The sequence below is a fragment of the Camelus bactrianus genome, chromosome 9 (genome assembly GCF_048773025.1).
Source record: "Camelus bactrianus isolate YW-2024 breed Bactrian camel chromosome 9, ASM4877302v1, whole genome shotgun sequence".
In the NCBI taxonomy this organism is placed as follows: Eukaryota; Metazoa; Chordata; class Mammalia; order Artiodactyla; family Camelidae; genus Camelus; species Camelus bactrianus.
In genome coordinates, this window is record NC_133547.1 from 72395034 (window position 1) to 72411018 (window position 15985).

Sequence of the window (15985 nt, forward strand, 5' to 3'; positions counted from 1 at the left end):
AGTAAACATATATTTTCAAGTAGAGAAAAAACCATGAGAAGAATTAGACCAAATAGTTATGAATGATATTATCTCTGTGTGGTGATATGAAGATGTATTTTTTAAAATTATTTACTGTTTTTGTTTGAGGGGTGGGTAATTAGGTTTATTTATTTATTTTTTTTAGTGGGGGTACTGGGACTGAACCCAGGACCCTCAAGCATGCTAAGCATGGGTTCTACCACTGAGCTACACCCACTCCCTCATGATGTATTTTTGTTATTCAATTTATACTTTCCTATAGCTTGTAAATTCTCTACAATGAGCATGAGTTCTAAGGTACACATTTTTTTCTTCATATTTAACATCTCTGAAATTGGAATACATCTTAAAATTGATAGCATCTTTGACTAGATGACATATATTATTGCTTTTGTACTTAGCAATAAAAAATAAAACAATAAGTATGATTATTTTTAAAAGACTCATAGGGAAATGTTCAATGAAGAGGTCCTCAGAAAAGAGGGGTTCGTCCCCCAAATAAAAACGGTGGAACACTGCAATCAGTGAAGGCGAGAAGAGCTTTGGTTAGTTTCATAAATCTTCCCCAATACAATTTTCCATGGAGACTGAAAACTCTTTCATAAAAACAAGTACAGAGGTAAAGATGACCTCAGGGTACACACCTTTCTCCCTCTTTTTTTTTAAATTAACTTTTATGGAATGCTTGGTTTGCTGTTGGGCTGTGAAGAGAATAGATTCTTGAGGCTAATAATTCCTTTTTGCTTTCTAAATAGGCAAAAGGAACTTTAATCCCACTTTGGTCAGGGCTGCCTTTACTCTTCCAAGTTGCAACTCTTCTCAAAAGGCTGGAGGGCAGAAGGAATTGCAGAAATGGAGAGATGAGAAGGGACAGAGGTTAGGTCAACAGAAAACTTGAATTAAGTAGTTTTCTTCTTTTCCCCCTTTGGATACACAGAGCCATGACATCTGCCCACTGGTCCAGTGAACTGTGGGGACCAGAACATCCCAAATAAAGTTAATGAATGAAACAGAAGCAGCCACTTAAACCTGTAAGTTCTGCTCCTTCACATACCTTCCGACTTCCCTTTTTATTCGCTGCTATCTTACATATGGTTTTCCATTGGCAATGGAGGAAGATGGCTATGGTTTCTGCCTAATACCTAGGGAGAAAAAAGGCTGTTCTCTCTAGATACTTGGCTAAGTCCCTATCATGTCTAAGGCAGTAAGTGCTGTGTGTACAAGGATACGTATAATACTGGCTCTGAAAAAGTTTAGCTCTAGTCCGGAGGTGAAGGAGAGTCACAGCATCCACACTGTTTGGTCAGTGGCCCTGCCACTGTGAGTATTAAATTTTTTTAATGTCACTCCTAAGTATGTGAATTATACCTGTACCTAGATGAAGGGAAAAACATGACAAGGTGGAGGGAACAGTACGAACAAATATAAGGAGAAAGGTTTGTGCAAGGACCAATTTTAGGGCAGATTTTCAGGACAAAGCCACTATAACGAATTGCCCAAGGACTATAATTAATATCTTTTAAAATTTTTTAAATGTTTATTGGGCCTAGAAGAACTATTCAGCAGAAAGAGTTTAGTGAATCTTCTTTCATCATGGGGTATACAGTCTGGCCTTGAAATCTGATGTAGGACTGGCTGATTTAGGAGAGTCAAGCTCACTCCTGGTCCAGTCCTGAGCTCGCTCAGTCGACAAAAATCAATTAAAAAATAAGTAAAATTTGTAAAGGCTTCATTCATGGTCATTCTTCCACTGTCTTTACAGAAGTGGCAAAGAACCACACAGGATACACAATCAAATTAAAAGCCTGAAAAATTCCTTGCCATAGCTCTTGCTTTTAGGAGTTATGTTACAGAGACAGACAGTCAAAGAGGGCATATTAAGACTGCCAGCCAAAGGGGAAAATTCCACCCACCCAACCCAGATGTAGAATTACCTCAATACAGCATGACTGAATGAATGAAACACAGGAGAATAAAAGGACCTCACAATTCATAACAACACATCCATCCTCAGCTTAACAAAAGACAAAAACAAAAAAAAATACATTTTTTATGGTCTTATCAAAAATTTGGCAGAGAAAGTACAGATTGATCCAGACACTGTGTCATTTTGGAAAATTCCATGATGTCACATTATTGGGACTAGATATGAGGAAGTAAAGCATGGATCACTGAAGGAACAGAATGCTATGGAAGATTCTAAAAGCTGACTCTGGAGATCCCAGAACATTAGGTAAATGGCCATCTGTTTTGAGGAGGGACTTCAAAACCTGGCTTCAAAACCTTTTCCAGCCAGGAGCTTTCAGGGATAGAATAAATATTTCCTTTTGCCTATATGGCCAAGACATAGTGCCATGAAATGGGGTGGGGATGGGGAGGGAGCCAATCCTTGGTACGTTCACTCACTCATTGATTCAATAATTATTTTTTAAAGGGCCTACCACGTTCAAAGTACTGTGTTAGGTAGTGTAGAGGTTACACATTTTTAGGGATCTAAAATATAGTAGGTAGAAGGCATTTTTAGAAAGTTCCAGAAACGACAAAGCCACAGACCCAAGTAAAAATGCAATTTGCAAAGGAGTGCAAATGAGAAGAAATCTCAGTATGATAACTGAGCCAGGTGGGTTTGCAGAAGCCAGTATTTATCAAAACATTAAGTAAGTAGTAGGACAAAACACCTAGTGACATAGAGCTATCACTTTAGCATGGGTCTTCTATCAGTAAGAACAAAGAAAGGCAATTATGAATTCCAGGGGGAGAGCGAGGGCTACACAAGAAAGTCATGGTTCAAATACAAAGCCAGCTAAATAATGTAGCACGATTCTGAGAGTCTGATGAGGTATAAAATCTTGACCTGACATTTACAATATACCCTTTCAACTGACGCCAGTTTAGTGATGACAGTGGATGACATCTTCTATTTACGAATTCAGTCACTCTGGTTCTACAATTAATAACAACTACATAAGCACTGGTAGGTACTGGTTTTCAAATTTCAGAGTCAATATGCAAAGAAGGCATGGTCATCTCATCACAATTACAGATCAGTATGTAAACGTTACAAGCTTCAAAAATGTGAAAGTAATGATATGGCTGAAATACTGGAAGTTAAGAGAGAGCATCTATATATTGGTATAAAAGTAACCAATTAAAAGAGAAAAACTAAAAGTAGATGTTACCCAACAAAAAAAGTAAGCGAGAGTGAGAGAGAGCGTAAGACAGCCGACTCCACCTTTTTCTTCGTGAAAAAATTGATAGTGCTTCAAGTTGTTGGATGAAAATATAGAAGTATTAAGAGTTTTTAAGAAAAATGAGTTTTTAAGGGCTTTTAAGAAGTATTTAAGAGTTAAGAAGGAGACAATCACTTAAAGAATAAAATATAAATACAGTGAAAAGTAGTTATTTCTAAGAAACGGAATTTGGGAGGAAGTGTAAAATGTTTTTACTTTCCATTTCAGATCAACCTCAACTGTTTGAATTTTTATTTCCTAATACATACATTTTGATTTGGTACATATTTTATTATAGCTACAATTTTATTATTTAGTACATTTTTATTTTAATACTAACAATAATATAAATGAGGTACTGACAGGAAAAGATATCCAGAACATATTAAGTTTTAAAAAAGCAAGTACTATAGTAATATATATAAGAAAGTTCCATTTGTGTTTTTTAAAAAAGCAGAAGCAACATATATGTTAATATATTAATTATATTAATTAACATATATGCTAATATGTTGACATAATTATATTTATGTTAATGCTTACAAAACTACCTGATAGAGGAAGGTAAAAAGTACTTCCGCATTTTATTCTACATAGTTCCACATTGTCTGAATCCTTTACAATGGGAATATACATATATTCATTTATTAATTGTTCAATTAATATTTTTTCCACATTTTTAAAGGAAAAGGATTCCATGACTACATCATTAGTAGAGACGGCATAGTTCAGTAAGAAAAAGAATAGCTTTGGTCTGAGAAAAACCTGGATTTAAACACAAGCTTCATTAGGGATATGACCTTGAACAAGTTATTTTACATCTCTTTTTTTTAATTTTTATTTATTTACTTTTTGTTTGTTTTTAATTTTTTTTAGTTTATTTTGAATGATTTGGTGGGGGGATAATTAGGTTTATTTATTCAGTTATTTATTTTAATGGAGATACTGGGGATTACACCGAAGACCTCGTGCATGCTAAGCACACACTCTACAACTGAGCTACACCCTCCCCGCCTTTTACATCTCTGAGCCTCAATTTCCTTTTTTAAAGAGAACTTTATTGAGATATAATTCACATACCAAACAATTCACAGAAAATATACAACTCACTGCGCTTTAGTATGGCCACAGGATTGTGCAACCATCACCACAAACGGATTTCAGAGTCTTTTCATATCCCTAAAGACAGCACGTACCCATGAGCAGTCAATCCCCATCAATTTTCTTCTCTGGGAAACAATGGTGATCAGAAATGGACAACTACCTACCTGATAGGCTTGTTATGAGAAACAGATAAAATATACCAAAGCCTCAGCCCACAGTCGTACTCATCACATGCATTTCAAGTCAAGTTCACAACCTTATAAATAATACAGAAATCAGCAAAAAGGCCGGATATGATACGAAAGTGTAAGAGATTGGCAAATCCTTCCAAGTACCTAGGAATACACGCAGGTCCCGTCCTCAGAGCCTATTACACAAGCCATGCCCTCTCCCCAATTTGACTCAATACCAATAAATCGGGTATGAAGTCAAAAAGCCCAAGTTTGAAAATGTCAGCATTTAGGGGCATATTTTAGAGCAAAAGTTTCAGGAGGAGAGACACCTCCACTCCACAAAAAGTGAACAGCGAGAAGCAAATACCGCAGTTGCTGAGCAGGGAAGAACAGGGTGAGCTCACGTCGGACAAGCAGCTGGAACTATACTGTCATGTTCCTACTTTTCAAACTGAAAATAAACATGGCAGGTGCTCATTTGGCTGTTCAAGCACTTTCCACTTAAATGGCAATTCCTCAAGCTTACCGACGCAGCCTGGAGTTATAATTTACTACCGCTGCTGTATTATTCCCTCGCCTCGGCAGAGAGCACAACACAGAACCTACCTTTCAAGACCCATGAGAGGTAATAAAGTACAATTATTTAGAATTTATGATTAAGCTATATATTATCGGTACTTTTTACTCCAGTGGTCAGTCAGAGGTTGAGGGAGGAAGGGAACGGGGTCAGAGGGAGAAATAACACAAGCCTTTTCCTTTGAATGCAACGTCTAAATCAGGGCGGGCGGGAGGGACCCCTGGAGGATTAACAAAGCTGCCACAGTCGCCAAGGGAAGTCCCAGAGGAGCACCAGTTAAGCGACTTTAAAGTCCCAGAGGCCTCAGCTCTTCCTGCTCACAGAGCTACAAACTCCAACTAGAGAGCTCGTGTTGACTGCACAGACAGAAGCAGGGCACGCTTTCAGGGTGCACCACATCAAGCGTCCACAGTGCACTGGGTCTTGCTGCTCTGAGCCACAGATATTTCAGAGAAGGGGAACCTAGTGGATGAAAAGCCAGAGGCCAGGCTCTGTAAGGAAACAGCCTCCCCCAAGGTAAGATGGCGGTTACCGCGGGGCCCTGGGCCAACAACGGCCAGACGTCCATTCTCCTCATCCTCAGGAATCTACTGGTGAGATGTCCCTTTCTTGTAGTTCCTTCTTGTGGCTACAGAAATACACACCTGAAATGGGCAGGTGCCAGGCTGGCAAGACTCAGGGCACGAAGCAGGGAAAGAAGACAACACTCGGCACTCCGGTGTCAGGCCCTCCCTCGCTGGTTCTCCCGTGGACCAGGGCCCAGCTCCCAGTCTTCAGAATGAGTCTCCACCTTCAAGTTGGGGCTTGCAAAGCACTTTCTCGTATACGTTCTGATTTGGCCTCACAATAAGCCTGGGCGGCAGGCATTGTGAAGTTTTACAGGGGAGGCCAAGGCTCAGAGGGGTGTTTACAGTGCATCACCAGCGGACAAGAGGGGAGTCTGGAACGTGGTCACCTGACCAGAAACGGCCTTTCATGATTCTACCCTACAGTGTTGGTGAGGGAAAGCCAAACCAAAAAGGATACACTGTGCATTGCACTTTATATTGCTGTTTTCGTTATTGGCTGTGGAATTTTTACTTGGCAACTGAAGCTTTGAAATAGCTTGATTGTTATTGTAATGATAGATATATGCAAATGAGATGTAGTTGGAGTTAATGAAACAAAAGGAAAGCGATCAGACAGAACAGAGTCATGAAGAGTGCCACGTAAAAAATAATAATAATAAATTAAGTGGGGAGAAAAAAGGAGGTTTGCCCAAAATGTTTACCTAGCACTCACCTTTGTCCTGAAACATCCCACCCTCCACCCTCGGCTCCTGGTTAATGAACATAATTTGGCTGATGTCCCTTGAACTGTATAATCTGTTCCACAAAAAGAGCAAACCCAAAATTGCCTCCAAGCCACTTTTAGGTCCCTAGCTCCCTGGTTGCATTCAGTCTATGGAAAACATCTGTGGCAAAGTAAATCATCCTACTCTGAGAAAGACCAGAGTGTACTTTTTTTTTTTACTCTAAGTGTATTTTGAAGTCCTGGTTGGAAAATTAGTGAAAATTGTAAATCTGCTTGCAAATCTGGTCATGTCTAACTCTGAGATTAGGGCAAAGATTCCAATTTAAAAGTAAAACCGTGACAACCCCAGTTAAGCGTGTCCTCAGGCACTGCCAGCAGGGCCTTCACTCAATTCCACAGGCAGTGGATTTATTACAGGCACCCGACACATTCCCCATCAGACACCCCTGGAGTATTTACTTGAGACAGCAGGGTTCAGTCTGCACTTCCTCTGCAGACCAATATATTATTATAAATTGAGCTAAACTGTTTCCTTTTCATAAGTGCTATGAAGTTCAGATTTCAGATATCAGTACAGGGCTGAGGTCCCTCCACAGGGCTCTGTATAGTATCCGGGTTTTAAAACATAAAGAGAAAAAGGTAGCTTTGGACCATGGTTGCTTTTATTTTTGTTTTGTTCTGTCTAAGAGGAGAGGGAGGAAAATTCATTTTAGAACTCGAATATGACATCTTAATAAGAAAATATATCCTATATACAAACTCTGGGTACAGTGTGCTAGGCTTGGCCCTGCTCAGTAGGTTGTCGGTTATTTCACTGAGATCTGAAGGCAGGAGTTGGAAGTCAGGACTACATGTTATGTCTTGGATATCAGCTCCTATAAAACAGTAACACTCCCTTCTGTGTATCACCTCCAATAGCTAAAGGAAAACACAGTAGATTTTTAAAAGTATATTCATTATAATACATAAGTCAAAAGGACAATGTAATTATTTAATGCTTTCACTATTAATGTATTTCTGAGCCAAGAAAAACATATGGAAAAATACATTGAATAAGAAATGGAAAAGAAAGAAGCAGATAACCACCATCGTCACATTCTCCTCTTCTCTTCTGAACAATTTAGTCCTTGAGGTGAGGCAGAAGCATCGTGGGGTGAGGAGGGCATCCATGTATGGGGGTGGGGGAGCTGGACATGGGTGTCAGAGCCCAAGTGGGATAAAAGGACAAGTTCCAATCCATGCTTCTTACCAGCTGTGTAACCATGGCTAAGGCACTACATCAGTCTAAGCTTAATATTTTCATTCTCAATATAGCTAACATCTACTTCTCCGGGTTATTGAGAAGATTAAAAGAAGGTCTGATGTGTCATTAATCCCCCAATAAATGTAGCTGTTATTCATATACCACTGTTATTCCAGATACAGCTATATGTGCATCTAGGGAAAAGGCTGAAAAGGAATGTACTAAAATAGGCATGAACCTGATTTTTATTTTATTCTTCTTTCATTTTATACTTTTCTGAACTTCTTTTCCCTACAATGAGCATGTATTACCTTTTCAATCAGATGTTACTAAATAAATAGAAAATAGCTAAATCTTGACAATGTGTATGCACTACTTTTATATACAGAAAATTAATAAAGCTATTAAAAATAGCACCATTCTGGTTCTCATCTCTTTTAAAGATGCCAAATGCTAACAGAAACTCTTGAACAAAGTGTCCAAAAGCAAAGTGGTTTATTGGTTGAAATGATCACCCACTTATACTCATGGTAAATAGCCACATCTGGGTGGTATATTAAAAAATGAATTAATAGTCTGTTTTACCTACAAATGATGCTCAGTGATGGGGCAAAGACTTCAGAAAACCAACTTAGTTCCTGAGGCAAGGAGGGGAGGGGCGGGTGAAGAGATGGCCTTAACCCTAAAAGCATTTCCACATAGAGATTTCAGTGAATCAGGGTCAAATCTAAACGGTCCCTTTTAGAGTGAGATAAGCACTGTCTATGAAGCCTGCAACCCACACTGGTCCCTGTTCTGCCTCACACGAACTGAGGGACCATGGGCAAATTACTTAAGAACAGAACAACCCCTGCACCGTCTCCCTCATAAGGTTGTTTGGAGACTGAATGAGACTGCTTATGTGAAACTGATTTGTAAACTGTAAAGCGACGTGCAAACGGCAGGCGAGAGATTTAGGGCTTAGTTAGATCCGTGTTTCACAAATGCAGGAATCATCCATGAGAAGAATTTAAGAATTTACCACGGAATCACACCATGAGAAAGTAATTCCCTACACAATGCTCTTCCGATCTCCCCGCTGACATGGAGGGGAAAGTCTGAGACTGGCACTGTTATGCAGCTAACACCTGTCTGTAACAGTTACAGAAGACAGACCAGGACTCGGGCTTGGGACCTGCAGCAAACAAAAGTAGAGGGCACTTAATACTGTTTTCCTTTCTCTCTCTCTTCATACAATTCCTCTAATTATGCCAAGGGAAGCTGGTTTTCCATTTAAGATAGCGATATAAAATCTCCTAAAATAAATTCATTTCAGTGAAAGAAAAAAGTGATTTCATCTAGAGAGAAATATTACATAAGTAATAACAGTACAGGGAGCACGTGGACCTGGCAAGAACCTGGACACCGATGTGAGAATGATTGACACCTGGAAAACATTTACTGAGCTAATGGCCTCAAGGGCTACTCCAAATTCTTAATTCCTAGAAGGCAAGGACCAAGTTTTAGCCATCTCCACTCTCTCCTCCAGAACCTTATGCAGCACGTAGAACACAGTGGGCCCTCTACAAACACTCTGTTGATTGGGAAATAATTCTTATTATAAATACTGAGTTTAAGCCTTGGCGCTTCCTAGCTCTAAAACCAAACACGTGGGGAGATTACTCCCCCAGGCAGGTAAGAGTGAGATCAACCCTAAATAATCCGGAGTCAGAGCCAAGGACAGAACAAACCCTGAGAGGCTTTGTGAGGGAAAACAGATATTGTTCGCACACTGTGCATCAGAAAGCAAATAGAAAATCGAAAAATAAAACAAAAAACTCAGAGCACAGAAGCAAAACACAAAGCTCTACAGCTTCACTTAGCCTGACCACAGCTGAAACACTGCTTCTCAAAGAACTAAATGAGGGAAATGAGAGAACTCAATGAGGGGAGGGAAAGGCTGCGCTGTCAGGTCAGCTGTTCCTGAGAAGAAACTAAATTCACAGCAAAAAAAGACTTTCACTAAAAACCTATATGGGCAGGGACATCTTTTGAAAACTTCACACAGATCAGTTGACTTAGATGATCTGGTAGCTCTAATGAAAAATCTTGAAAGCTGTTTAGCACATTTGGGGAACTCCATAAACACTGAGAATGAAAAGAAAAGCAACTTTTAAAATGAGCAGTAGCTTTAAAAAAAATTGTTACAGATAGAAGTTTCATTATCATTACAAAATACTTGAAAATGTATTTCAAAAGACATATTCGAAGTCTGTACCCAATAATCTAAAACTTAGACACCAGAGCATCAACAAAGCTTTGATCCTCCCAATTACCAAGCATAAAGTAGCAGTCTCCTTGGTGAAGGGGTATTGCCAAACCAGGTGTCTCTATGTCCCACGAGATCTTGAAACCAACATGCCAGATATCAGGGTCTCTGCCTTCGAGTTGAGGATCATCCTCGCTTTCCTCTTCAGGACCTGTCAAAAGAGCAAAGAGTAATCAGCAAGGAAATGTTTCATCTAAAGTTCTCGGTTTCACAACAAGGACCGACTGTATAGCACAGGGAACGATATTCAATGTCTTGTAATGAGCTGTAATGGAAAAGAATCTGAAAATATATATATGTATATGTGTCACTGAATCGCTTTGCTGTACACCCAAAACTAGCATTGTAAATCGACTACACTTCAGTAAAAAATAAGAATTAAAAAAACAATAAAAGTTCTCGGTTTCATAATAGTTATCTTAGGAATAACTGAACTTTTAATAAAATATGGATAAATGAACTATACAATCCTTTTATGTCATTTTAAAAAATTACTTAGAATATTTGTAACATGTCATTTATTTTTAATCAAAAAAAAATCTAAAAATGGAAAGGAAATAACCACAGGTACCAATGAAAATGAAAGAAAATTATTTTGCTTCAAGTCCGTGTAGCTAAATTAGAAAATCCAGATTAAATGGATAGTTTTTTAGGAAAATATTATCGACCAAAATCGACCCCAGAAGATGCAGAAAGCTAAACAAGTCACAGAAGGTATAAAGAAAGCTATCAAAGAACTCTCTCGCAGGAAATCACAGACCTAGAGAGTTGCAGAGGAGAACTCTATCAAACAGTTAAAAAGTGGGTAATTTCAATATGGTGTAAATTATTTAAGTGCATAGACAAGTGTCCAAATTCGTTTCATAAAGCTAGAATATGAATCAAAGTCCAACACACACACACACACACACACACACCCCAGTCTCACATCTGAAAATTAATGCTTAATTCCTAAATATAATATAGAGGGTTCCCAGAATGATGGTTTGACTTGACAATTTTTCAGCTTTATGATGGTGTGAAAGCAGTATGTATTCAATCAAAAACATACTTTGAGTTTTGATCCAACCCTGGGCCAGCGATACGCAGGACAATAGTGTCTGTCCTGTGATGCTAGGCAGGGGTAGCTCTTGAGCAGCCACACAATCATGAGGGTGAAGAACCAATGCACTGATAACCATTCTGTACCCACACAACCATTCTAATTTTCACTTTCAATACAGCACTCAGTGAATTACATGAGATAGTCAATATTTTATTACAAAACAGACTTCATGTTAGATGATTTTGCTCAAAAGTAGGCTAATAAAAGTGTTCTGAGCACACCTGAGGCAGGCTAGGCTAAGCTATGATGTTCAGCAGATTAGGTGTATTAAATGCAGTTTGACTTATGATATTTTTCAGCTTTACAATGGGTTTATTGGGAGGTAACCCCACTGTAAGTTGAGGAAGACCTGCTTAAGGAAATAGAATCCAAATCCAGCAGCATATTAAAAGAATAGCATTCTATGATCAAGGAGCACTTATTCCATGAATACAAGGATAGTTCAATATGCAAAAACCTGTACTTAAAATCCATCACATTCATAGATGAATACAAACAAGAAATTCATGAGTAACCAGAGATACACGAAAGTGTCTGATAAAATACATCCTTTTGAGGGGCAGGTATAGCTCAGTAGCAGAGCACATGCTTAGCATGCATGAGGTCCTGGGTTCATTCTCCACTACCTCCATTAAAATAAATCAATGAACCTAATTACCTCCCCCCAATAAATAAAGTAAAACTTAAAAAAAAATTCTTTCATTATAAAAAAAAACCAACCACCTCAATAAGATAGCAATAGGTGGCTAGTTCCTTAACATGATACGCTACAGATCTATCTGAATCCCAAAGCCAGCACATTTTTTAAGGTTTTTCGCTTATTACTTAAAAAAGCCTCATGTTTTATTTGCTTTCTGAATCTGTGCTTGTGCTTCCAATACTTTCACGATTTTCTGCTCCTCAATAAGAAAAGCACGCTTGATCCTGTCACAGACATTCAGCACACATGGAACCACCATGAGCCCAGCTGACATGTCGTTTTGTTTTAGACAGTCTCATGAGAACTTTAGGTCTCAGTGTGAACTCCTCGAAGTCGGCCTGGGCTCACGCCACATGCGGATTTTGGTGCTCTCCCAACTTTCTTGGTATAAAGGTAAACAATTCTATTACCAGGGGCTCAGGACAACCCAGTTTTGTTAGAGGCTGTATTGTAGGACAGCCTGCGACAGTATGTCAAATGCTGGACCATTCTGAATGCCTCTAGATACAAAACCTGGAGGAGCAAAGGCCAGCATATTTTAACAGTGAAGCATTAGAAACATTCCCAAAGTTAAGACAATGCCCTTTATAACCCCAATGACTCATGTAAACAAATGTAAAGACATGTTAGGTTTTTGGGAAACAAGACAAAACATCATGGACATGTCAGTTCTCCCTAAATCATCTATAAATTTGACACAAACACAATAAAAATATCAAGAGGATTGATTTTTAAGTGAATGGGGCTGGCCACTAGACAAGCTAATTCTACAATTCATATAGAAATATAAAACAAGCAAGCATAGCCAGGGAATTTAACTATATAAAGAGTTTCCACATATCAATAAGATAAAGATCAACAATTAGAAAAAAAAGGGCAGAAGTTATAAAGACAGAACACATGAAATGAAATAAAAGTATGTAAACATATAAAAAGATGTTTATAAACATATTCATGTAAGAGAAATACAAATTAAAGCCACAATAGATATTTTTTACCTATCAGAAAAAAATCAAACACTTTGATAAAATACAGTGTCACTTAAGAGTGTAGCAAAATGGCACACTCACACTCTCTGTAGAGGACTATCTGGCAATACTCATTAAATTACAAATGCATAAAGCCTTTGAACTTAGAGGAATTCCACAATACCACTTTTAGGAATGTACTCTAAAATTCCAAATTGCAGAAGTTGCAAATGAGCACGGATATTTATGGTAGCACTGCTTATAAGAGCAAAAGATTAGAACAACCTAAATATCCATCAAGAAGTTTCTGGTTAAGTAAATTATGAAATGTCCAGGCAATAAAACACTATATAGTCACTTAAAGTAATATGAGTATACACTGATACAGAACTAGCTGTTATATTTTTAAGAGAAAGGAGGAGATTATAATTTGTGTAAAAAATACAAACACATACACACATGTGTGCATATGTGCATATAATATTTCTGGCAGGAAAGGCACACACTATACTTCACTAACAGTCCTGTGCCCATATCAAACCTTAAAAGCTCATTTAAGAAATATTTATTGAGCACTTACTGTATACTAGGCACTGACCTGGGCACTTGATATATACCAATGAATGAAACAAAGAGCTATGCCCAGTGAAACTTCTCTGCCAGTGGAGTTGTAAATGTTCATTATTGATTACTAAAAAGGGGAACGTTTTAAATTCGATTAGACTTTAATCCACTAGACTCTGGTCTTCAAGGGCTGGGTCCGTTTTTCTGTCCACTCACACTTAGCATCCTAGTAACTGGCACATAAAAGGCACCCAATGAACACGTGGACTAAACTGCTTGCTTAAAGGGAAAATGTCCTTTCAGTTCACACCACTCGCGGTCCTCACTGTGCTAGATGGTGGGAAGAGAATTAATGAAAGAGGGGAAAAGAAACAAATGCCAATTAAATCAAATGATGTAAAGCACAACTGCTAAATTAGTACAGTTCTCAATATTAAAGAAGTCTAGAGAAGAGACAGGTTCACCGAGGGCTAGAATGGATAGAGCAGAATTCTCGGAGATGATCAAACTTGAAACAAGTACAGTTTAGACTCAGAGGGTAGAGTATGAAAGATGTAAAGTTTTACAAATATATGTATGTATACTCCTGACTGGGACATTGTGCTGTATACCAGAAAGTGACACATTGTAACTGACAGTACTTCAGTTAAAAAAATTTTTTAAGTTTGATGCGATCAAAATAGACAATAAAGCGTGTTTTCCTTGGGCTCCATCACGTGCATGTCACATATATGATCCAAAAGGACATAATCCCAGGTGGCACCCATCCATACGGAGTCCCTAAATTCTGAACATCTTACTCAGCAGTAACTGTGCACCAGGATTAGAGGCAGTAAGAGAAAGAAAAAACGGAATTCCCCGTGATAATCATTCATTTCCATTACTCTGCACAGGTATGGTGGCAAAAAAAAAAAAAAAAAAAAAAAAACCAACAGACCAGAAATCCAAGTTCATGGTGTCTTCAAAGAAGGAATGCTACTAAAACCTTTAAGGACACATCCAAGTGTGGACAGTCTTAGATACCCTACATTTGAATCTAAAATCTGATACTGCCATAGGAACAGAATCTCACATTCTGTCCTATGTGCTGTAATTTCTGATATATATTCTTTCAAGTACTTTTTAGTGAGGAGAAATTTTAGCTAGATTTCTTTAAGAATAAAGTCATAGAATTAAAAAGTCTAAAGCCATTTCCTACCTTAATCCCAAAAATATTTTAAAGAGAATCCTCTGGAATAGGGATGACAAATAATGTACATACCAGAGGACACAACTAACTCATTGGTGGTGGGTTTTTTTGAGCCCAGGTGGAAAATTACTCCAAAATTTTCTCCAGGTTCAGCAGGCAAGAGTGGTCTGATTGATTACTGGTGTCTGTCGCAGGCACCGGAAGAGGTAGTTAGCACCACTAGAATTAGATATTTGCTATCCATGTTTGATGACAATCTCCAGGAAGTTCTTATTTATACATAATACAAAGTTGGAGCTGAAAACAGCAGAATTTGCCAAACTAGATCCTGTAGACCAGAAAAGAGCTCACAAAGGTAAATAACTTGACCACCAAGACATTTTCTAAACAAATCTAAATTAGTTGCCAGCTGATAAAAGTGCCTTGCGTAAAGATACCAATTTCCCACCACTCTTGAATTACAAGATCGGGTATCACTGGGCCACTCACAAGTGGCTGCAGGTAAGAAGTCGCTGCCTCTTTTAGACAGGGCACATGCTCTCGGCCAGTGGCAGTGCCCAGTCGGCCACCTGACTCCTTAGCGGGCTCTCCCTGTCTCCTACAGGCATTTAAGCCCATGAACCTTGCTCTGGCCCACAAGCAAGTCAGACCTATCACCTGCTCTTACAAAGTTTACCTGGAACACAGTCAGGATCATCATTCACATCTTGTCCACGGCTGCTTTCACACATAACAACAAGGCTGAATAGCTAAGACACAGGCCAGGAGGCCCTTGAAGCTGAAAGTCTTTATTCTCTGGGTCTTTATACAGAAAATATTTGCCAACCCCTGCTCTAGAGTCTTGATGTCTGTGATCTGATAGAGATGCCTGGGGCACATATTAGTGAGGACCCAAGCGGAATAAAATAATCATGATGTCATGTGACTAATACCTAGTAAAGTCATGTGACTAATACCAGCAAAGAACATAATAAAATAATTAATGCTAAATTATTTGATAAGCAGCTCCCGCCCGCAAAAGCATATTGCTGTAAGAAATCATATGTTCATATCTGTGATACTCCAAAGCTTCAGGCTGCTTCATTCTAGAGGATCTTAATGATAACGGAGAGAGAAAACGCCCCAAGGAAAAAAGAACAGAAACATTTTAAGGAGGTTTTTCATGTCTCTCTGGTCAAATCACCCACAATGTCACTTTAAAAAGAAATGATGTTTAAGCTACAAAGACAACAACGTTCAGGCAGTTTTAACGCCACGGAATATGGATGTTCCAATAAGCCATCATCTTTATAGGCTCACAGGCAGGTTGACTGCTTTCCCCTCGAACTTTCATCCTCACACTCTTCTCAATATGGCACCAATAAAGTTCTGACCGACAAACAGAGACAGTAATTGCAATCAGTGTTTCCTGATGGCTCCCATATATCCAGCATCTTTGAAATGTGCTCATTAAAATAATATTTTGTTGAAGGTTTGTTTCCCCCGTGGGCTGGGTATGAAGGAGGGAACC

The 15985-nt window shown here is 38.6% G+C and overlaps 1 protein-coding gene and 1 pseudogene across 5 annotated transcripts in view; both read right to left on the reverse strand.

The window, feature by feature from the left end:
• Positions 1–15985, reverse strand: part of FTO (FTO alpha-ketoglutarate dependent dioxygenase) — a 357038-nt gene that overhangs the window by 231289 nt on the left and 109764 nt on the right. For all 5 annotated transcript variants that reach the window (XM_074370731.1, XM_010963637.3, XM_045523123.2 and 2 more), the window contains exon 4: positions 9957–10100. In XM_074370731.1, the coding sequence (XP_074226832.1) occupies positions 9957–10100 (144 nt within the window). The remainder of the gene's footprint in view (positions 1–9956; positions 10101–15985) is intronic.
• Positions 10111–14201, reverse strand: LOC123619330 (large ribosomal subunit protein eL34-like; annotated as a pseudogene).